Consider the following 24,925-nt stretch of genomic DNA (forward strand, 5'->3'; position numbering starts at 1 on the left):
CGTAAATGCAAAAAAGCAGTCCTACATATTTGTTTAATATGCGCTTTGAATGACATATCCTGATCAAAAATGACTCCAAGATTTCTCACAGTATTACTAGAGATCAGGGTAATGCCATCCAGAGTAAGGATCTGGTTAGACACCATGTTTCTAAGATTTGTGGGGCCAAGTACAATAACTTCAGTTTTATCTGAGTTTAAAAGCAGGAAATTAGAGGTCATCCATGTCTTTATGTCTGTAAGACAATCCTGCAGTTTAGCTAATTGGTGTGTGTCCTCTGGCTTCATGGATAGATAAAGCTGGGTATCATCTGCGTAACAATGAAAATTTAAGCAATACCGTCTAATAATACTGCCTAAGGGAAGCATGTATAAAGTGAATAAAATTGGTCCTAGCACAGAACCTTGTGGAACTCCATAATTAACCTTAGTCTGTGAAGAAGATTCCCCATTTACATGAACAAATTGTAATCTATTAGACAAATATGATTCAAACCACCGCAGCGCAGTGCCTTTAATACCTATGGCATGCTCTAATCTCTGTAATAAAATTTTATGGTCAACAGTATCAAAAGCAGCACTGACGTCTAACAGAACAAGCACAGAGATGAGTCCACTGTCCGAGGCCATAAGAAGATCATTGGTAACCTTCACTAATGCTGTTTCTGTACTATGATGAATTCTAAAACCTGACTGAAACTCTTCAAATAGACCATTCCTCTGCAGATGATCAGTTAGCTGTTTTACAACTACCCTTTCAAGAATTTTTTAGAGAAAAGGAAGGTTGGAGATTGGCCTATAATTAGCTAAGATAGCTGGGTCAAGTGATGGCTTTTTAAGTAATGGTTTAATTACTGCCACCTTAAAAGCCTGTGGTACATAGCCAACTAACAAAGATAGATTGATCATATTTAAGATCGAAGCATTAAATAATGGTAGGGCTTCCTTGAGCAGCCTGGTAGGAATGGGGTCTAATAAACATGTTGATGGTTTGGATGAAGTAACTAATGAAAATAACTCAGACAGAACAATCGGAGAGAAAGAGTCTAACCAAATACCGGCATCACTGAAAGCAGCCAAAGATAACGATACGTCTTTGGGATGGTTATGAGTAATTTTTTCTCTAATAGTTAAAATTTTGTTAGCAAAGAAAGTCATGAAGTCATTACTAGTTAAAGTTAATGGAATACTCAGCTCAATAGAGCTCTGACTCTTTGTCAGCCTGGCTACAGTGCTGAAAAGAAACCTGGGGTTGTTCTTATTTTCTTCAATTAGTGATGAGTAGAAAGATGTCCTAGCTTTACGGAGGGCTTTTTTATAGAGCAACAGACTCTTTTTCCAGGCTAAGTGAAGATCTTCGAAATTAGTGAGACGCCATTTCCTCTCCAACTTACGGGTTATCTGCTTTAAGCTGCGAGTTTGTGAGTTATACCATGGAGTCAGGCACTTCTGATTTAAAGCTCTCTTTTTCAGAGGAGCTACAGCATCCAAAGTTGTCTTCAATGAGGATGTAAAACTATTGACGAGATACTCTATCTCACTTACAGAGTTTAGGTAGCTACACTGCACTGTGTTGGTATATGGCATTAGAGAACATAAAGAAGGAATCATATCCTTAAACCTAGTTACAGCGCTTTCTGAAAGACTTCTAGTGTAATGAAACTTATTCCCCACTGCTGGGTAGTCCATCAGAGTAAATGTAAATGTTATTAAGAAATGATCAGACAGAAGGGAGTTTTCAGGGAATACTGTTAAGTCTTCAATTTCCATACCATAAGTCAGAACAAGATCTAAGATATGATTAAAGTGGTGGGTGGACTCATTTACTTTTTGAGCAAAGCCAATAGAGTCTAATAATAGATTAAATGCAGTGTTGAGGCTGTCATTCTCAGCATCTGTGTGGATGTTAAAATCACCCACTATAATTATCTTATCTGAGCTAAGCACTAAGTCAGACAAAAGGTCTGAAAATTCACAGAGAAACTCACAGTAACGACCAGGTGGATGATAGATAATAACAAATAAAACTGGTTTTTGGGACTTCCAATTTGGATGGACAAGACTAAGAGGCAAGCTTTCAAATGAATTAAAGCTCTGTCTGGGTTTTTGATTAATTAATAAGCTGGAATGGAAGATTGCTGCTAATCCTCCGCCCCGGCCCGTGCTACGAGCATTCTGACAGTTAGTGTGACTCGGGGGTGTTGACTCATTTAAACTAACATATTCATCCTGCTGTAACCAGGTTTCTGTAAGGCAGAATAAATCAATATGTTGATCAATTATTATATCATTTACCAACAGGGACTTAGAAGAGAGAGACCTAATGTTTAATAGACCACATTTAACTGTTTTAGTCTGTGGTGCAGTTGAAGGTGCTATATTATTTTTTCTTTTTATGCTTAAATAGATTTTTGCTGGTTATTGGTGGTCTAGGAGCAGGCACCGTCTCTACGGGGATGGGGTAATGAGGGGATGGCAGGGGGAGAGAAGCTGCAGAGAGGTGTGTAAGACTACAACTCTGCTTCCTGGTCCCAACCCTGGATAGTCATGGTTTGGAGGATTTAAGAAAATTGGCCAGATTTCTAGAAATGAGAGCTGCTCCATCCAAAGTGGGATGGATGCCGTCTCTCCTAACAAGACCAGGTTTTCCCCAGAAGCTCTGCCAATTATCTATGAAGCCCACCTCATTTTTTGGACACCACTCAGACAGCCAGCAATTCAAGGAGAACATGTGGCTAAACATGTCACTCCCGGTCTGATTGGGGAGGGGCCCAGAGAAAACTACAGAGTCCGACATTGTTTTTGCAAAGTTACACACCGATTTAATGTTAATTTTAGTGACCTCCGATTGGCGTAACCGGGTGTCATTACTGCTGACGTGAATTACAATCTTACCAAATTTACGCTTAGCCTTAGCCAGCAGTTTCAAATTTCCTTCAATGTCGCCTGCTCTGGCCCCCGGAAGACAATTGACAATGGTTGCTGGTGTCGCTAACTTCACATTTCTCAAAACAGAGTCGCCAATAACCAGAGTTTGATCCTCGGCGGGTGTGTCGTCGAGTGGGGAAAAACGGTTAGAAATGTGAACGGGTTGGCGGTGTACACGGGGCTTCTGTTTAGAACTACGCTTCCTCCTCACAGTCACCCAGTCGGCCTGCTTTCCCGGCTGCTCGGGATCTGCCAGGGGGTAACTAACGGCGGCTAAGCTACCTTGGTCCGCACCGACTACAGGGGCCTGGCTAGCTGTAGAATTTTCCATGGTGCGGAGCCGAGTCTCCAATTCACCCAGCCTGGCCTCCAAAGCTATGAATAAGCTACACTTATTACAATTACCGTTACTGCTAAAGGAGGCCGAGGAATAACTAAACATTTCACACCCAGAGCAGAAAAGTGCGGGAGAGACGGGAGAAGCCGCCATGCTAAATCGGCTAAGAGCTAGTAGCTACGCTAAGCTAGCGGATTCCTAAAAACACGCAAAGTGAATAATGTGTAAATAATTTAGAGGTGATTCAGCAGAAGGAGTGCTTTAGTTAAGGCACGTAAAGATTACACTGGGAAACAAATCGTAATCTAGATAACTAGATCAATCTAACTGCGCAGATTAAACAGCTAACAGATACAGAAAAACACCGCTGTGCTCCGGAACAGGAAGTGATACAATACCGCAGTGAAAGCCAACCACCAGTAGAGGCACCTAATTATGGAATCACCCTGTAAATTTTCATCCCCAAAACTAAAGCCCTGTTTACACACAGACGGTAAGAGCTCCCGGAAGCGTCCCGAAAGAGTTTTTGGCCTTCTTAAGGATCACACGTCGTTGTTAACGCCGGCACTAGGAGGCGTGGCTTAGTTCCGGCTTTACCGGGAATTGTCGAAAAAATTATTCAACATGTCGAATAATTCCGGGAGCACTCCCGGAGACCTCCCGTGATGACAGCGATAACGCGAACAACGGCGTTTGATACTTTTTAATCGCCGTTTGATCCTGCCACTTCCTATAGTGCCGCAGTTCTCGTCGCGCCGCGATGACCAATCAGGGACTGAATATGTAGTGACGTGGAGATGTCTGGAGTTTCAAGATGGGGACATGTCCTGTATCTGGTAGCAGCCTGTGAGCAGGACTTATGTCTCTTTTGTCCTTTATTTTACAATCATGACAGAGTTTTTGGAGCGAGCAGCAGCACCACAGCAGCGTGGAGCGGAGTTTCTTTTTATTTTTATTTTACGTGCGTGCGCACGCGAATCGTCCTGGAGATTATTTTGCTTATTAGCTACACAGCTGTATAATAAAGCAAAGGGTGACTGGCTTCTAAACACAATTATGACAGAGTTTTTTGGGGGGGAAAGAGCAGAGGAACAGCCCCGCTGCAAGTTTCTTTTTTTCTTTCTTTTTTTAACGTGCGCGCGAGCGAATCGTCTGTGGAGAATATTTTATTAATTAACTACACAGATAGTAGAGAAGCTTGAATCTTCGACTGGACTGGCGTTGCTTGACGCGAGGACGTTTCGCTTCAAATCGCAAAAGCTTCCTCAGCTAAAATTCTTGCTCTGGTGGTCTGACTTCTGTCTTGACTCTTGTAGAGAAGAATAATCAAGAAGTCACAAAAGCTGGAGTTTTAAACCTAACCAGACCCCTCCTACCGAGAGGCAGACTGCTAAGGCTAGTGACTAAACAATAGCTCTAATTAGAACCTATAGTGCACTAGTTAGCACCCTCCTAATGACAGGGCAGCTGTGGCTCCCTTGATGACTCTGCTGATGACCCCATTGTAAACATCTGATTGAATACACTACATTGCTCTGTAACTAGGGATCCTGTCCTTAGGGTGAACTAATTTAACACCTTGAGACAGAAATTAGTTCACCCTAAGGACAGGATCCCTAGTTACAAACAGAGCAATGTAGTGTATTCTATCAGATGTCAGGAAAACTGTAATGAACACTACATAGGTGAGACTAAGCAACCTTTACACAAAAGGCTATACCAGCACTGCAGAGAGGGCGCCAGTGGACCTCAGTCTGCAGTTCATCTCCACCTTAAAGACACTAACCACACGTTTGAGGACAAGGAAGTTAAAATATTAGCCAGAGAGAAGAAATGGTTTGAGAGAGGGCTCAAGGAGGCATTCTTTGTGAAACGTTTGAAACCCAGCCTTAACCGGGGATGGGGTCTGAGACACGCTTTATCCCCTGTTTACAATGGGGTACTCAGGTCAAAGCAGTTTCAGTCTTTTGTTCATGGTAATGAGTCATTCACGTCATCAGCAGAGTCGTCAAGGGAGCCTTCAGGAGAGGGACAGCTACCCTGTCATTAGGAGGGTGCTAACTATCAATCAATCAATCAATTTTTTTTATATAGCGCCAAATCACAACAAACAGTTGCCCCAAGGCGCTTTATATTGTAAGGCAAGGCCATACAATAATTATGTAAAACCCCAACGGTCAAAACGACCCCCTGTGAGCAAGCACTTGGCTACAGTGGGAAGGAAAAACTCCCTTTTAACAGGAAGAAACCTCCAGCAGAACCAGGCTCAGGGAGGGGCAGTCTTCTGCTGGGACTGGTTGGGGCTGAGGGAGAGAACCAGGAAAAAGACATGCTGTGGAGGGGAGCAGAGATCGATCACTAATGATTAAATGCAGAGTGGTGCATACAGAGCAAAAAGAAAAAGAAACAGTGCATCATGGGAACCCCCCAGCAGTCTACGTCTATAGCAGCATAACTAAGGGATGGTTTGTCTCGCTTCATCAGCGAATCGGTCGTGACGCGCGAAGCCTCCGCGCGGCTTTCTATGACAAAATCTCTTGTTGAAAGTGAAATCTGCCAGAAAATGGCTGATGTCCAGCTCTTGTGATAACCAGAGAAATTGCACACGATGGTCCCGGCTCCACACAGCGATCCGTTTAGAAATGATGTGGTGGTTTCTGCCTCTCGATGGCGGCTCGGAGCGCGGCGCGCCGTGCGCCATTGTGGGCCGTCCTTAAAGCTGTAGTAACACTCCTTATTCTCTGTGAAGCCCGTAAAATTTTCACCGAAAGTCAGATACATTTTTCGAATGGTTTACAGCTGCCTGTCTCTAACAGTTTCTGAAAAAATTCTGATGGAAAAAAAGCCCAAATCATTCCGCCATTTCCTCGCAATGAAACAACGACGAGAGGGGTGGAGCAGTGCTCACTCAAAGCCTGCCCACAGGCGAATGACGCAACCGACAGGCGTGGAAAAACTCACGCATGCACGAAGGTTCAAGCTTGGGTGACGTAAAAACATATGAATCAAATCCATATAGTTTTTGAAAAAAATAAAAAGGTACGATACTTTTCTAACAGACCTCGTACTAGTGATGTGTTGGGGTGTTCTTTTGTTTTTCATAATTCCATAATTTTTTCCTCAGAATTGAGTGATTCCATATTTTTTTCCCTCTGCTTGGTCTAAAAAAAGTAACCGTTACTGACTGCCACAATTTTTTTTCCTGATTTCTTATAGCGTTACTTAAAGCCAGAAAGTTGCCATTTGAAATGACTTTAGTTTTGGGTCATGTCTGTGATCTGCTTTTTTTCTACAAAATGAAAAACTGAATGAACATCCTCCGAGGCCGGTGATTACATAATTTTTGCCAGGGGTTTTATAAACATTATGGACTCATACACCATTCCAACTCATTACAGAAGCTTTGCTTAGAGCCCCTTCACACTACACGATTGAAGCCAACTAGTGCACGAAGGATGAATTGCATGACAGTCGTGAAGAAAAGAAATATATAAAATAAAATCAGAGCTGCCTCTAACGCCTCATACACCTGTCGCTACTACTATTCGCGCACACCAGCGGCTGAAAGATAGTGTGGCTTGTGAGAGTCCATTCAAACCCTCTCGCAACAGGTGTCGGACAAATTCCAGGTGTCACACACGAACATCCAACATCGCTAGCTTGACACAGAAAATGTGGTGCCATTCATGCTGTCAGCACGAAAACAGTCAGCAAATCATCACTTTCGAGCTGGCAGTGAAATTTGTCTAAGTGCCTCCACGAGTGTGGTGTTGCAAAGCAACACACATGTGGCGTCCCCCCCCCCCCCCCCCACACACACACACACACACACATACGGCGTGCAGGGGGAGAGCACACTTGCATGACATGCTGATATGCATTTACAGACATGATCATATGGGGGACCAGACAGCCACAACTGAGTGCACACAGCTGGGTTGCAGCGGACGCACACAGCGCACGTCAGCAGGCTGCTCCATGTGAAACGGACTGTAAGATCGCGCAGCAGGTGATTTGAATGTCATGCGCGTCCGGCCTGACATGCACATCGCAGGACTATGACAATATGACAAGCCAACAGCACCACAAATACGCCACTTTCAGTCACATATCACCAAAAATATGCCATAACAAATGCCGTTCTGTCAGTTATAAAGGTGCCTTTTTCTCTTTTTTGAAAAATAATAATAATAATAAGACAGTGATTGTAGCACAGTGGCAAAGTTTCCACCTGTTAATCAGAGCTTTTGTAAACTGCAGGTTCGAATGCAGTGAGTGGCATTTATTTTTTATTTAACCAGGGTTATTTGACCGCAGGGTTCTGTATTGCATCCCCTTGTATTTATATCAACCCAGTGATATTCACTAGTTATACAGCTGGTTTCTATCTTATTTTTCTCAACATCAGCGACACGATTCCAGCTGCTCGCACTGTGTCTGCACACACACACACAATGGTTCGTGGTTCCCTACTTCGCATTTGGTTCGTGGATTTTCTTCCAGTTTCTGCGTCTTTCATGTTATGTTTGAAGGGGCCCTTAATTTATTACCACCCTTAAGGGCCCCTTCACACATAACATGATTGAAGCCGACTAGTCCACAAAGGAGGAACTGCAAGCCACTCATGAAAAACTGGAGCCGCCTCTAATGCGTCGTACACCTGTCGCTACAACCATTCGTGCACACCAGTGACCAAAAGACAGAGAGTGCCCTGTGAGTTCCCATTTGATCCCTCTCTCGGCAGGTGTCTGCCAAATTCCAGGTGTCGCACACGAACATCCAATACCAGTGGCAGAGCACTTAAGTGTGGTCCCATTCGCACAGTCAGCACAAAAACAGAGAGCAGGCGACTACTTTCAAGCTGCTGTGAAATCTGTCTTAAGTGCCCCAAGAGTGTGGTGTCAGCAAGCAACACACATGGCATGCCAGAGTGTCTGCTCCCCCTCAACATGGCGTGGCGTGCGTATCGCACCTATGCATGTGTGTCATGCCCCCCACCCGCAACACATGTGGCATGCGTGTGTCTCATGCACACTTGCATGAAATGCTCATATGTATGTACAGACATGATCACATGGGGGGCCGGCCAGCTACATCTGACCACACACAGAACAGCAAGGTGCCTCTCAGCTGATCACCAGACACTGACAGCTGGAAATGACAGCTCAGTACACACGATGCGTTACATTCAACACAGAAACCACAGCCAGGACAGGTATATAAATAATTACTACTAAAAAATTGATCACGGAGCAAAGGAGATTGACACTTTGTTCTGTGGTATGATCAAAAAAAGTGGGCGTGTCCACGCGAGCCGCTGCTGTTGAAATCTCTAGACCTGGACATCACAGCTGGAGAACATGTACAGTGTTTTGAAGGACATGACATAACTACACCGTGAGGCGTGTGCCTGTGCTTGCTGTCCTCACGTAGAAATACATAAAAATATATAATCGCCTTTGCCATGGGCTGGAGCAGCTACTCAGCGCGCACACTGGCAGGCTGCTCCATGTGAAAATACTGTCTGATCATGTGAACACTCAGCTGTTGATCTGAATGTCATGTCACCCACGTGAGCTCTGGTCCACACGACGTGGTGTCTCTCCTCCGGCGTGCCGCTTGCCGGACACGCAGGGCCAGCAGATGTGGACATGATAAGCGCGCACTGCATCATTCATGTCATTTTATGACTGTATGTCTGTGACCATGGGTCATCTACAAAGGAACGGAAGGTTCACACTTGTATTGTCCGCTCGCTACGAGGGATTAAATAAATTGCTGTGTTTTTTTTATGGTGTCTGGGTTTTAGTTTCTCCACAGCGGTGGCGCGATGTGGTGCAACACACTCCAGCTGCTTGCACTGTGTTTGTGCACACGCACGAGTGTCCAAGAAACCATCGCCGCAGTGTCGTGCATGCCTGTCCGACCGTGCATACCTCCCAACAGCAGGTGGAATGATTCGTGGTTCCCCATTGCATGTTTGGGTCGCAGATTTTCTTCCAGTTTCTGCGTCTTTTGTGTTAGGTGTGAAGGGGTCCTAAGAAAATGGCAGCTACCTATTTTATAAACACATACATACATACACACACACACACACACATATATATATATATAAAATCTCTCATATGCAGCAAAAAGCCTACATTTATTTGGAAGAAACATACTGTAAACAACTTAAATTTGCATGTTTGAGGTCAGAGTTATCACGGTTTTAAAAATATTTTTAAATTGTTTCCAAACTACAAACTATTCGCAGGTTAATCGTACGGCTGTCACACACTGTCAACAGTAAAAAGCAAAAAAGTAGACCAACCAGAAACAGAAAAATGTAGACAAAACCAACAACAAAACAATCACATTTGTAAAAGCAAACTCCTGCAGCATAAGCGAGGACAACACCAGAACACCACCACAACCACGTACCTTACTTACAAACACCCATCACTTGTGAGAAGCAGAGGTGGGACAAAGTCACTGTCAAGTCATTCTCAAGTCATGAATCGGCAAGTCACAAGTCTCAAGTCAAGCCTCAAGTCAGCTTGCAAACAATTGGTGGTCATTATGACTTGAGACTTGCTGATTCATGACTTGAGCATGACTTGCTGGTGACTTTGTCCCATCTCTGGTGAGAAGAATGACAAAACTTGTCGTCACACCAAACAGTGACAATTTTTGTAATTTTACCCATGTTCACATCATAATGGAGTAGAGATTAAACAAAAAATGTGGGGACTTGCTGAAAGAAAAAGAAAAAAAAAATCACTAATGTTGACAATTTGTATTAACAATAATCTTTTATTATTAATTTTAATTTAGTTTGTCCACTTGCAAAATTATGAAGAACTTACATTTGATTTGAAAGTGCTACATAAATTAACATTATTACTAGTGATTAATATTCACTGAAAATTGAGGGACTGTATATAAACGGTTAATGCAATATTTTTGTTAAACCCCTAGAATTTGAGTCAAATGTTGACATTTCAAGAACATCTTTTCTGTTTCAACTTGACTGTGGTGTACAGAGGCAAAATGACAAAACTGTGAAACTGTCCAAATACTTATGGAGCTGATCTGGATGTAACCACAATTCTTTAATGTACATAACTAACATTTATGCTAAAAGAGACTGGAAAGCTCCACTAGTTGCTGGTGGCCACTCACGCCTCACTCAATTGTGCCAAAAACGCAATGAATCATGTTTTGTAAGACCTGTATGTGTAGATGCTGTGCAGGGGACGCCACGGATTACGTGATATGTGGTCACGTGCCTATGCTGGACAGTAACTTCCTCATTGCATGAATGGCAAATGTGCTCTTTCACTTTATTTACATCTGTCTACATAAATTATAACAACGTGCTTCATTGTTGTGCATACGAATGCACAAGCCGTCAAAAGAAGGGCTCCGGGGTATATTTTTTATCCTTTAGCGTGTGACAAGTGACAGTTCTAAAGTTCTCCATTCCACCTTTAGAAATTTTCCTGGAGTATGCTTTTGTGGATTCATTTGTTCCTCAACTCGCTCTACTTTCTACAGTCACCTGACCTCCAAACCAAAGGTAAGATGTACAATTTCCTCCATGAACTGCGGATCATTTGAGCGACTTTGTAGTTTTCTGACTCCATGCTGTGAAGTTGATCATATATGTGGAGTTCTCTGCCAAACGTTTTTGATCCATGATCAAAATGTAGTCTACGTGTGCACGGCAAAAACTATTAAGATATGACGGGAGAGATAGGAGTGAGTAAAAGTAAATCACACCCTTTTGCGGGGTCCAATTTAGCAGCACGGCAGACTGCTGGTCATTTGAGCATACTTTTACTGACTATGTTGTGAAGTTGATCATATTTGTGGACTTCTCTACCAAACGTATTTGATCCATGATCGGAGGTATGCTCACAACAAAGACTTAAAATATGATGAGAGAGGAAGTAGTGAATCTGTTAAAGTACATCACAGCCTTTTGCGGTGTGCAATTTATTTAGCGGGTGCATGTTAGACTGCAGACTCGTGTCAGAGCACGGTCTGAAAAAAAAAGAGAAAAAAAACATTTGTCTGCCTTTTAATAAAGGAAATACGGTCCTGCTTTCCTCGAATTGGTGAGTGTCAGTGCTGAACTTCATTTCGTACCCATTAATGGGCACGTCCAGATTGATCTGTCCGGTACACACGAGGGGTTTTTAATGGAAATGCATTGCGATCAAACAGGTTGTTTCACCGATGTGCGTGAAAATCCATTATATACGGGGTTTATTACATGGAAAACCATAAAAATCAACAGAACTGGTGAACTTCAAGGGAAATATTGTCGAGATCCATATTAATTCTCTGTATTTTCTCTAAATACCACATCTGATGTTCAGGATCGAGCGCTTTAGCTATACGGGACAAATTAGCTTGGCCATCCACAGACGATCCAGCGTTGGCCATGCTGTGTGTGGATAGAGCTTGCCATCCAATATGGCTGCATAAACAAAACCACGTGTTGAGCGTGATGTCACTGCCCCCCATCGATACAGAACCGTCGGTTTACTAGAGTACTGACAGATGGAGGCGGGTCTGACCTGTGAGGTCACTGTTCACGCTGTCCACAGACATCAGCTTCTCATTTGCCAGAAAGCTGGAGTCACTGTTACTGAAACGGTTGCTGTCCACTGCGTCACTCTTCAAGTTGTCCTCCTCAGTTGGAGCTGTTAATAGGTGATCCTGTACAGACTAAACCAGCAGAGAGGGAGAGATTTAAAACCAACAAAACCTGAAGATAAACTATTTTACCTTTTCTCAACGTGTTTTAACCTGCAGTGATTAATTACATTCACCTGTTTTTGTCTTGTGTATAATGGTCTTGCATACCCGAGTGCCACTGCTCACTAAAACAATATTTTACCTCCCACATGCTTATGATATGGCTCATTTTAAAGATCTCTAGTTTCTGAAGATGTGTATAGGAACCATGTGAGTGCTACATAATTTTAAACATGCCTAAAAATGTTAGTTTTTATTCTCGGGGGGAAGCAAATTTCAAAAGCCTTTCGCTTGGACATATTTTACAGTAGACATTCCCTACTCAATACAATTGTTGTTCATGTTGCTGGCAACAACTGTGTGAAATAACTCTAGTCTCTAGTCATAAGCATTTGCTCCTGTGAGACGTTTTGTGAGAAACAGTCCATTCGGCATAATTGGTCCAATTTTGTGCCAAAATGTGCCAAATTGCTTTATTTGCATTATATGTCTTCTTAGACCATAAAAAACACATTTTCATGTTTTGGTAGCTACAAATTTCAATTCTAGCACTTTTAAAATGTTTCAAATATTCATATTTTTGCATTGTGACTATGCACTTTTTAATACCCCACATAATTCATGCATAAAATAACACTGATCTTGTGAGTTAGTCTTTTTATTTTTCACAAATTATTTTTGGAACTCCAAAATTTAACAAAATAAAAAATAATACAAAGAAAATCATACAAAGTGACATATTTTTTAATAAAACCAAAATATTCTGCAAAATGGCACAATCAGTGCAAATAAGTGACAAAGTTTTTTTAATTCGGCACACAAAATATTCAAATAGAAAAAAATGAACAATTCCACAAACAAACACACAGAACTAGTGAGTCCGAAAGGGTGTGGGCTGAAGCAAAGCTTATTAGCGCCCACCCCTGCTAGTACAAGTCCAACAATTCTAATCAGTCATATTTACATAAATATAAATTCACTACTACATGTCGACACACAGACATACACATCAATATACTATTCACTTATAATTATATTTATATAGTACCAGATCATAAGAAAGTCGAATCAAGGCACTTTACGCCAGTAAGGACTAACCTTACCAACCCCCAGAGCAAGCACTAGGCAACTGTGGTGAGGAAAAACTCCCTATAAGGAAGAAACCTCAAGCAGACCAGGCTCTTGGGGGTGACCCTCTGCTTGGGCTGTGCCACATATACCTATACATACGTATATACTTTACAAACATAAATATATACATACATATACACAGTCACTTATATACATATACACCTACCCATATCTATATATCTACATACGCATATACATACCCACACATTCAAATATACAATAAGTCCCACTTATAAATTGAACATTCCATATAAATCAAATTATATTTGCTTCTTTATGATACTTAGACATAATGTTCTTTTTGAGTAGTTTCTTAAATCTTACTAAGGTACTACTCATTCTAACCTCTGTTGAACATTTGTTCCATTTCCTCACCCCAACCACAGACGCACAAAAACCCTTTACATTTGTTCTTACTGGTGGTTTCATAAAAATTGCACAACCTCTTAAACTATATCTGGATTCCCTCAAAAGGAACAGACTCTGGACATGTCTCGGTAAGGCTTGGTTTTTCGCTCGAAATAAAGTTTGAATTGTAATGTAATTGACCAAATCAATGAATTTTAATAAATTTAAAGACACAAATAGAGAATGAGTTGGTTCACGATATTGTTTATTGCAGATGATTCGTATGGCTCGTTTTTGCAAAAGGAATATTGGATTGGTATTTGATTTGTAAGTGTTTCCCCATGACTCAACACAATATGTCATATATGGTACCATCAGAGAATGATATAAAATAAGTAACCCTTCTTGCGGCAGTAGGTCTTTGGCTTTATACAAAATGGCTATAGTTTTTGACAATTTTGATTTCACATAATTTATATGTGGTTTCCAGCTAAGTTTATTATCAATAATAACACCTAAAAATTTATTCTCTGTTACTAACTCAATTTCCTTATTGTTTATAGTTAATTTTTTACATTTGGGTGCCTGTTTATTTCCAAATATAATACATTTAGTTTTCCCAAGGTTGAGTGACAACTTATTAGCGTCAAACCAAACCTTAAATTTTTCCAGTTCTTTCTCCACTATGTCCAGAAGCTGTTAAAGATTTTCACCGCTACAGAACACAGTTGTATCATCCGCAAAAAGGACACATCTCAGTGAACTCGACACCCAACTTATATCATTTATATAGATTATAAACAACAAAGGACCCAGCACTGAGCCCTGCGGCACCCCACATGTGACATCCCTGAGTTCAGAATTTGTATTATTGAATTGAACATACTGAAATCTGCCTTGTAAATAACTAGCTATCCATTCATATGCCAGACCTCTGATTCCATATTTCTGCAGTTTACTTAATAGTATTCCATGGTTAATTGTGTCAAACGCTTTCTGTAAATCAAAAAAAAAAAAACACGTATTGTGTATTGTTTATTATCAATTGCAGTTGCTATACTTTCCACAAAGTCCATCAAAGCATGTGATGTAGTTCAAGACCTTCTGAATCCATATTGTTCTTCACAAATGATGTTATGTTTCAGTAAATAATAATTTAATCTTTTAGCAAATATTTTTTCCAAAACTTTGGAAAATTGTGGCAGGAGTGATATAGGTCTATAATTAGAAAATGTGTGTTTGTCACCAGTTTTAAACAGAGGAATTACTTTGGCTATTTTCATTTGAGAAGGAAATTTACCAGTACTTAGTGACATATTGCAAATATAATTGAACGGTTTTACTATACAATCAATAACTTTTTTAATAAAGCCATATCCAAATTATTAAAATCAGTCGATTTCTTACTTTTTGAACCATGAACCAGATCAAGTATTTCCCTTTCATGAGTACCACCAATGAACATTGAAACAGATGTTAAACGTTGAATTATTTACCCAGAAGTTATTAGTTGATGAGTCAATCTTACTGGCAAGATTTTTACCCACATTAACGAAGTATTCATTAAAGTGTTCAGCAATAGACTCGTCGTTATCAATCGTGATGTAGTTGTTACTCTGAAAAAATGAAGGATAATCTCTAGTTACTCTATTCTTTTTTACTATTTCATTTAATATGTTCCATGTGTTTTTGATGTTATTTCTATTTTTGACAAGTAACTCATAATGTTTTTTTACTGAGTCTCATGATATTGATTAACTTATTCTTATATGTTTTATACTTACTTTCAGCTTCCTTAGTTCGTAGTTTTATGAATTGTTTATATAGTACGTTTTTCTTTTTACATGCCCTCTGAAGTCCCTTAGTTATCCATGGTTTGTTGCTATATTGATTTCTATATATTTTGTCAACAAATGGACAGTGTTTATTATACAAACTGGAAAAAATGGAAATGAAAGCATCATATGACCTGTCAACATCATCAACAAAAACATCTGACCAATTCTGACTTGATAAATCCTCCCTTAAATTATCAATTGTTTCAGGTGTTACTTTTCTACTCATGAATTTGATATTGCTTCGATACTTACAACAACCCTCCAATGCAAAGACTGAGAAAACTGGCAAGTGATCACTGATATCACTGACCAGTAGTCCCCCACTAAGATTACCGGATATAACGTTAGTTAAAATATTGTCAATGAGAGTTGTTGAGTCCATAGTTATTCTGCTAGGATGAATGATGGTTGGAAACAGTCCTAAACAGTACAAGGTGTTTATAAATGAGGTAATTTGTGGATGATTGTGAGGGTTTAAAAAAATCTATATTGAAATCTCCACAGACAAATAAATGCTTATTTCTGTTGATTTTGTTGTACATTCCTAAGATAATGTCTTCAAAGGTGTCAATATTTGTCCCAGGAGCTCTGTAAATGCAACTAACAACTATGTTTTTGGAGTTTATAGATGTCATTTCTATGGTAACACATTCCATGATGTTGTGCACTGTAAATGACATGTTGTTAATGAGTTCACAGTTATAATCTGACCTTACATATAATGCAACGCCTCCGCCCCTTCTCGTCTGCCTATTAACCAGGAACAATTCATAACCATCAAGATATACCAGATCTTTATTATCCTCATTTAACCATGTTTCTGAAATTGTAATAACTGAAAAACGTTTTTTGGATGTTTTCAAACAATCATTAATAGTGGACAGATTACGAGAAAAACTTCTGCTGTTGAAATGTATAATTGAAAAATTTTCGTCATTGATTTTATAATTTTTGAATTGTTCTTCTGTAAAATATTTGCACTGTCTCACAATATTCTCACTGAAAAAGGTATCAGGATCATTTTCAGATTCGAAGGGGTGGTTAGCAGAGTTATTATAATTAAATGTATCTAGACAGAGCTCCTGGGCAGAAATAAACGGATCATTATGTCTCTCTCGTCTCCGGGTGTAGATGATGTGGATGAGTGGGTTGCTCCAGTCTGCATCATGGTGCTGTGATGTGTTTGAGTCCTCATACCTATTGTTCATATTTGTCCAGCTCCTCGATGTTCCTTATTGCCATGACTTTTGCTTGTTCTGGTGATCCATTCAGTTTGATGAATATTTTACAGTTTGAAGTCCATGTGTGCTGGATTTTTCCCTGTTTCTTTAAGAAGCGTGCTTTCCTGGCGATGTCGGCATTCCGTTTGGTGAGATGTTCATTGATGAATACGTTTGTCCCTTTCAGTTTTCTTCCTTGTTTTAACATTGCTGTTTTGTGTTTTCTGTTGATGAATCTCATGATGACGGTTCGTTTATCACCGTCATTTCTCCGGGGCAGAGGATGGCACGCTTCAATGTTATTTAAATCCATTTCTATACCTTTAGATAGGAGGAAATCAGCAACCTGTTTTTCCACAGAGCTGACCTCCTGTTCACTGAGCTCCCCTCCGCGCTCATCTGTTACCGCCCGTGCGTAGGACCGTGGTTTGATGTGAAGACCTGTGATGATGACGTCGTTAATTCTGGTGTACTGCTCCAACTCAGCCACACTCTATTTTCCAGCTGCACCAGATGCCGGTCTTTCTCGGCGTTCTGGAGCCGTAATGCCTTCACCTTCTCCACCAGATCCATGATTGATTTCTGTTGCTGCTTCACAACAGAAATCTCCTCTGAAAGAAAGTCCAGAGATTTTTTAATATCGTCACCTTCCTCCGCTGTCAGAACCTTCTTAGGTCCCATGGTCGGCTTATGAGCAGCGTGTCGATCGCCGATGTTAACAGCCTGCGTTGTTTGTCACCGGGATGGATCTGCACTGCGCTGGTGCCGCGCGGCCTCGGTGTTTCCGCGCTGATGGATCCGCGGTGGCTGCACGAGGCCTCAGGGAAGCTGAACTCGTGACGCGCGGCTTTAATGACGCAGCGCGCGGCCTCAGTGAATTCACCACGTTGGGCGGGCCTCGGACGTTGTTGCTGTCCCGTCGCGGGGCTAAGTTGCCGGTTGAGGTGGTATTCCCACTGTCCGGGTTGGCAAACACCGGCGTGGCAGATGGCAACTACAAACACCACCTCTGAAAACTCAGGTACAAACTTTTTGCAGCTCGCTCTGACGACACGCAGCATTGACTGACTGTGATTGACGCAGCTCCGAATAAGAAAATATAAGACCAAAAACCTAAATAAAAGGCACATCTACTGAATTTAAAAAGCAAGAACTGTGTGTAAAATGACAAAATTAGTGCAAATGAAAAACCATAAGTATATAAAAAAAAATAATAAAGGCACATCTTGGCAATAAAACATGTGGAACATTGGCAAACATTGTGCAGTACAAAGCAAGTACAAAAGCACACCTTTTTGGCACTCAAAAACTATATACAAAAAAAATTATAAAATAAAATAATAAAAATTGAACATGGCTTTAGAGTCCTTTTTCTTTATGCCACTGGCGGAAACAGTTTCTGGGTGCGGTGAAAGAGAGGGAGGTTTCCACACCCCTCACATCCAACAGGTGTGTTTTTGTGGCAGTGTTTGCAAATCCTTCTGCCAGCTGTGGCTGCCTGTGCTTTGGGTACATCCTGACCCTCAGTGGAATAGAATGGCATGTGTGTGGCTGCTACTGGGGTTGGAGTTGGGGTACGGCTGGTTGCCGGAGCGCTAGTTAAAGTTGAAGCACTTCCATTTTCTACAAGTTCTTCAATCAGTGCTTCTCTGAAGTGCCTCTGTGACATAGATCTGGGATTCTTTTTGTTGTACAGAATGAAGGCATTTACTAAAAAAAAAACAAAAAAAAAAACATGCAATACCACTTTTTTGTTTTATGGAGAACTGAATAATACTTGATGATGGCATCAGACAGATCAACTCCCCCCATGTGTTGACTGTAGTCTTTGATAGCTGCTGGAACAGGCACGTCAACCGTTGTCCAGCCATCTTGGGTCCTCACACGCCTCCAGACCGTTTCCCCAGTGGTTACGGTGTGTATACTGGAACACATAAGCACCTCTCGTGTGTCCTTCCATTTCACAAAGAGGAGTCCATCCATCTGATGCTCCCCCGTGGTTCACTCCTAACAAAACCATTATTTGTAGTCTTTGGAAAACCCACACGAGTAGGGCGAATGGTACCACAAGCGCCAATATGCAGCGCTGCCAAGTCTTTGAAGAGGTGAGGGCTTGTGTAGAAATTGTGTACATAAAGGTGGTAGCCACTTCCCATTCTGTCAATGTCCATGAGAGCCATAACTGAATCATAACTCAGCCCTTTTTCCACTGTTAGACAACTTGCTTTCATACACAAAAAATCTCCATGTGTAGCCCAAGGCAGAATCTGCCAGAACATAAAGTTTGTAACCCCATTTTGTGGGCTTATTCTTTATATATTGCTTCAATCCAATCCTGGCTTTGGTTGCAACCATTCTTTCATCACTTGAAATGTTCTGGTCAGGGTGAAAATGCTCTTTGCAGGCATCAACAATTAGTGTGTATAATGGTTTTATTTTTCCCAGGCGGTCATACTGTGGTGTGCCTCTTGCAGCTTGGTTTCGGGCATCCTCATCTAGTGGGCAGAGGCGTAAACATTTCGACATGAGCAAGTACTTGTTCCTTGATATGACACTTGTAGGGAATGGCCAGTTTATCAAATAATGAACTCTCCAGTAATCAATTTCTGGTGTCTTGTATATCCCCATATATATCACCATGGCCAGAAAAGAATACAAGTCCGCTATGGTCAAAAGGGTCCACTGCTCACTACCTTGTGCCCCGACTGCATTCATATTGTCCACAAGCATGGCTAACACCACATGTGAGGAAAAAAAGCCTCAGAAAGTCCAATGGACGCTTACACCTCCACCCACCTCCCCCCGCTGGGACACTCTACTCACAATATCGTCTATCTGCTCCCCCAATAAACGAAGTGCGTATCTCAGGCCGCGCGGTGCATTATGGGTAGGCTAAATTGTTCGACTACCAACCCACAAGCTATGGCGGCAGAAAGCAGTGAGGAGTGCTGTGATTTGGATCATTTCAACCACTGGAAAGTTGAAGATTTAAAGCGTTTTTGTAAGCTCCGCGGATTGCCTGTTACAACTAGGACTACGTACGGCAGTGGACAGAAATGGAAAGAAGAGCTGGTTGTGCTTGCGTGTGCTGCATTGTTACAAAAGTGCCAACAAAGGAGGAAGAGAGAGCCGCTGTCGAAAATGACCAGTCCTTGTTGATAGTTGGAGACAAACAAATTTCTGACCTCTTGAAGGCAACTGACGGATGGTTAGACGAAGTCCAGAGACTGAAACTGTGGACAGTGCAGAATATTTGCTAAGCAGGGATGAGAAATCGCTACTCCGCCGACTTCATAATGACGACAATGAAGGTGGATCTCGCATATAACTTCTTTGGTGTCACATTTGTCTTGATAAGTTGACAGACATACAATGATAAGTGCATGCATGCAGTTTGTTAATAGAACATGTCAATTTTACAATATCACGCGCCATGTCATTCATGGCGCGACATTACAGTCATAAGCCGATGCACGAAAACGGCAGCACGGTTTCAGGATATTGACAAAATAAATGTGTGCAAGAAACTTACAATTTTAGTCCGTCTTTAAGTCCTTCTGGATCTTTCTTTTCTGTGGCGACACTGTGTAGAATGAACGGAGGTTTACGACCACATTTCTTCTTCTTTCCGTCTTTGTGTGGAGTCGGCGGAGCATTGCAATCTGTGTTTTCAGCCAACTTTCAAGCCTATAAATTCCATTCGAGTACTTGAAAACAGCACAATGCGCACCTGTCATTATTGTATACGTCACTTAAGGCTTAAAGCCTTTGAAACAATACCTGTAAAAGCCTTAAATTTTACAGTCCACTAATGCTACTGTATATGAAATTCAATGGGAGAGGTGAGAGTGTGGTAGTTGGAATTTTTGCCCCCGTTTGACCCATGCATGTGCAGATGCCTTGCGCACTTCGCTTATACACACCCAGGGTGAGAAGAGAGCGAGTGCAGAAAAGGTCAGTGAAACTCTGGACAGAAGAGGCCACTGAGAGGCTGAGGGACTGCTTCAGAACCACAGACTGGAGCATGTTTCAAAACTCTTATGGTGAAGACATCAACAGCCTGACCCAGTGTGTCACTGACAACATGAACTTCTGTGTGGAGAGCACTGTGCTTCCCCAACAACCATCCCTGGGTGACCCCCGAGCTGAAGGCCCTGATGAACCAGAAGAAGAGGGCCTTCAACTCGGGAGACAGAGAGGAGCAGCATAGAGTCCAACAGGAGCTCCAGTGGAAGATCTGTGCAGCCAAGAAGGTGTATGGAGGGAAGATGGAGGAGCGGCTGGCCCGGAACAACATCAGAGACGAGTGGAGATGCCTCAAGACCGCCTCCAGATTTGGGCAGGGCGCCAGCAGGACTGCAGATGGGGATTCTCAGTTCGCAGAGGAGCAAAACCGTTACTTGAACCGTTCTGGCTCCTCCACGCCTGCCCCACGGCCTGCTCTCAGCCCTCCACATGTCTCCAGCAGCCAGCCCTCCAGTCCCTTTGACCCACCACCTTCTACCCCCTGGTCACCTCCAGTGCACCCCGGACCTCGTCCCTCCCCCCGCGACTGTATTCAGCACCAGCCCACCTCAGCTCACACCCCAGCTCCACCACCCCCACTCACTGTAACTCCAACTGAGGTGAGAGGCCAGCTCCTACGGCTGAAGCAGAGGAAAGCAGCAGGACCTGATGGGATCTCCCCGAGGCTGCTGAGGAGCTGTGCAGATGAGCTCTGTGAGGTCCTCAGCCACATCTTCAACATGAGCCTCAGCCTGGGGGTGGTGCCCACCCTGTGGACGACCTCCTGTGTGGTCCCGGATCCCAAAACACCGCACGCCAAGGAACCGGCCCACTACAGACCAGTTGCCCTGACCTCCCACCTCATGAAGACCATGGAACGGCTCGTCCTGTCTTACCTCCACACCATGGTGAGCGACACCCGGGACCCACTGCAGTTCGCCTACAGGCCCAACATCGGGGTAGATGTTGCACTGCAGCAGGTAGATGACAGGTAGTGCTAACCCACCTGGAGACCGGCAGGAGCGCTGTGAGAGTCATGTTCTTTGATTTCTCCAGCGCTTTCAACACTATCAGACCGGCACTGCTGCAGGGGAAACTGGAAGACGCAGGTGTGGATGGACACCTCGCTGCCTGGACCATCGACTACCTCACTGACCGCCCGCAGTACGTGCAGCTGCGCAGCTGTCAGTCTGAGGTGGTAAGGTGCGGCACCAAGGCCCCCCAGGGCACCGTCCTCTCGCCTTTCCTCTTCACCCTCTACACCTCGGACTTCACCTACAACACAGACAGCTGCCACCTCCAGAAGTTCTCTGATGACTCTGTCATTGTGGGTCACGTGTCTGAGGGGAACGAGCTGGAGTACCGGTCGGTCATCACAGACTTCGTGGACTGGTGTGAGCGCAACCACTTGTGTCTCAACACCAGTAAGATGAAGGAGATGGTGATCGACTTCAGGAAGAAGCCACCACCTCACCCACCGGTGAACATCCAGGGGGAGGACAAAGACTGTGGACAGTCTCAAATACCTGGGTGTCCACCTCAACAGCAAATGGACTGGACTCACAACACCGACGCCCTGTACAAAAAAGGTCAGCGTGGCCGCCACCTCCTGAGGAGACTGAGATCCTTTGGAGTAAGCAGGCCTCTGCTTAAGACCTTCTACAAGTCTGTTGTAGCCTCAGCTCTCCTCTATGCTGTCGTCTGTTGGGCCCCGGGCAGCACACAGCGGGAGAGAAAGAGACTGAACAAGCTGGTCAGGAAGTCCAGCTCTGTCCTGGGCTGTCCTCTGGACTCTCTGGAGGAAGTGGCCGAGAGGAGGGTGTTAACCAAGCTCAAATTCATCATTAGCAACTCCTCTCACACTCTGCACCGGGCTGTAGTGGAGCTGACCAGCTCGTTCAGTGACAGACTGAGGTACCCTCAGTGCAAGAAGGAACGATACCGCAGGTCGTTCCTCCCTGCTGCTGTCATACTGTACAATAAGGCATGACACACACACACACACACACACACACACACACACACACACACACACACACACACACACACACACACGCACACACACGCACACACACGCACACACACGCACACACACGCACACACACGCACACACACGCACACACACAAGCAATTTCTATCTCATTTCTTATGTCTTGTACTGTTACAAGTATTATCATTGCTTATCTTGCACATGCTGTTTGATCAACATTTTCCTGTACTTGCACCCACCTTGTGTGTTTTCTTAAGAGCTGACATAACATGAATTTCTCCTCTGTGAGATCAATAAAGTTTATCTTTTCTTAATTCAAAAATAATGAAGCCTAACTGCTGATTTGCACTGCATTTCTCATGAACAAGCCATTATTTTATTTAGCACCATCCAGATTTAGTCTCTTTGACAGGTACTGAAAATTTCATGGAAAAATTCTGCACGGTTCCAGAGATATGCACGAAATTTACCCCAAAAGTAGCACTTTTATCATCAATTTTGTGTGATACTGATATTTAGCATTATCATTTAAAGTTGAATGTTAAAGAAATAACCTTGTATTTTGTCAGTTTGTTTGTTTGCGCTTCATACTAACACACAGTAATACATTTTTGCAAAGGTAGAAATGTCATTTCCTAGAAAAAACATGTTTCTAAAGCAAGGTAAAACTGTCGCAAGCATAACGCTGAAAATAAGTCCTTGATTTATTTGTGTCAAAATCTTTGCTTCAATAGAATAATTATATTACTTGTTCAACAATACCAGGAACTAATGGACAGAAGTTCTTTGTTTCAGGCTTCTGCAGACTAAAGAAGATACCTCCAACTGTTGTCGCAAGAGTTACGCTCTAGCACATTATAGTATATATGCACTGATTATTTCTAGCAATGACTGAACCGAGACTAATAAAAATATTGAAACTGATATATAACCATACCTAAAATGATAACATTTCACAAAAAAGACCACTTTTAAATTTTGATGGTTATGTCACACTTTGGCTTCATTATTTGTGAAATAGGCTATATAAAATTACATATGTGATTCCCAGTTTTTAGACAGATAACTGCAAAACCATCACAGAGTTAAATCAACTTTAAAGTGCTGACCTTTGCATATGTACCATCTTTATGTCCAAATTGGGAAAATGTCAGAGGTCCTGTTGACAGTTCTGTAGGAGGAAACAGAAAAAAGTACAGCCATCTAAATCACTATGACAGCAAATCATGTGTCAACCGTACTGGAGCATTCGGTCCGGACAGTTCAAGCTGCTATTCCAATCCACAGTGAGGTCTCTGTGGGGGTGAAGTTCTTCAACGTGGGCACAATGCTCTATCATGAAGCTAGAGCACAGCAGCTGCTTTTACCTGTTCCAAGTTCTGTCAACCAGCCAGAGACAGAGCCCATCTGTGCCAGAGGAAGACCCTGCATGGAGTTTTGGATTTTGGGTGCGCTCTCATCCAAGTGAATCTTCACCAACTTGTCTGAAAGACGGTGGGCTGCAAAGAAGTCACCAGCACAGTCCCTGTAACACAATTACAACTGTAGTAATGACAGCCACATATAAATAATACGCACAAACTGAGACGTGCTGAGCCAACCTACGGGATGAGCGCTGATAAGGGTGCTCCATGGAGGAGGAAAAAACAAACAAAAAAACTACTAAATAAGATATGGAAGATACGAAAAGAAGCGAGGCTGCAACAGGTACATTTTCCCAATTATTAAATCACAGCACAAAGCGAAACCTGGTTTGTGTTCATTATCGCCCTCCTCCAGCAAAGGAGTCAGCTGATCGTCAGACCAAAGTGAAAAGTCTGTAGTTATTACAGACACAGACACACTTCATATTATACAGTAAGTCCCTTCGGCTGCTCCCTTGTTTGCACTCGGTCGCCACAGCAAATCCAAGGTGGATCTGCATGTTGAATTGGCACAGTTTTGCATGTTTTCCCCACCTACAAAGAATGGAGAGGTCTGTAATTTTTATTGTAGGTACACGTCAACTGTGAGAGACAGAATCTTAAAAAATACCCCAGAAAAATCACATTGTATGATTTTTAAATAATTAATTTGCATTTTATTGCATAAAGTATTTGACTCCTACCAAACAGCAAGAATTCTGTCTCTCACAGACCTGTTAATTTTTCTTTAAGAAGCCCTCTTATTCTGCATTCTTTACCTGTATTAATTGCACCTGTTTGAAGTTGTTACCTGTATAAAAGACACCTGTTCACACAATCAATCACATTCCAACCTGTCCACCATAGCCAAGACCAAAGAGCTGTCTAAGGACACCAGGGACAAAACTGTAGACCTGCACAAGGCGTGGATGGACTACAAGACAACAGGCAAGCAGCTTGGTAGAAGACAACAACTGT

The 24,925-nt window shown here is 42.5% G+C and overlaps 1 protein-coding gene across 1 annotated transcript in view; it reads right to left on the reverse strand.

The window, feature by feature from the left end:
* The window catches only part of cep192 (centrosomal protein 192), a 174,309-nt gene that overhangs the window by 139,674 nt on the left and 9,710 nt on the right, over nt 1-24,925 (reverse strand). Inside the window, 3 exon segments of the mRNA XM_034173891.1 lie at nt 11,832-11,973; nt 23,654-23,715; nt 23,912-24,069. Of these exon segments, the coding sequence (XP_034029782.1) occupies nt 11,832-11,973; nt 23,654-23,715; nt 23,912-24,069 (362 nt within the window).

Source organism: Thalassophryne amazonica, chromosome 7, assembly GCF_902500255.1.
Source record: "Thalassophryne amazonica chromosome 7, fThaAma1.1, whole genome shotgun sequence".
NCBI lineage: Eukaryota > Metazoa > Chordata > Actinopteri > Batrachoidiformes > Batrachoididae > Thalassophryne > Thalassophryne amazonica.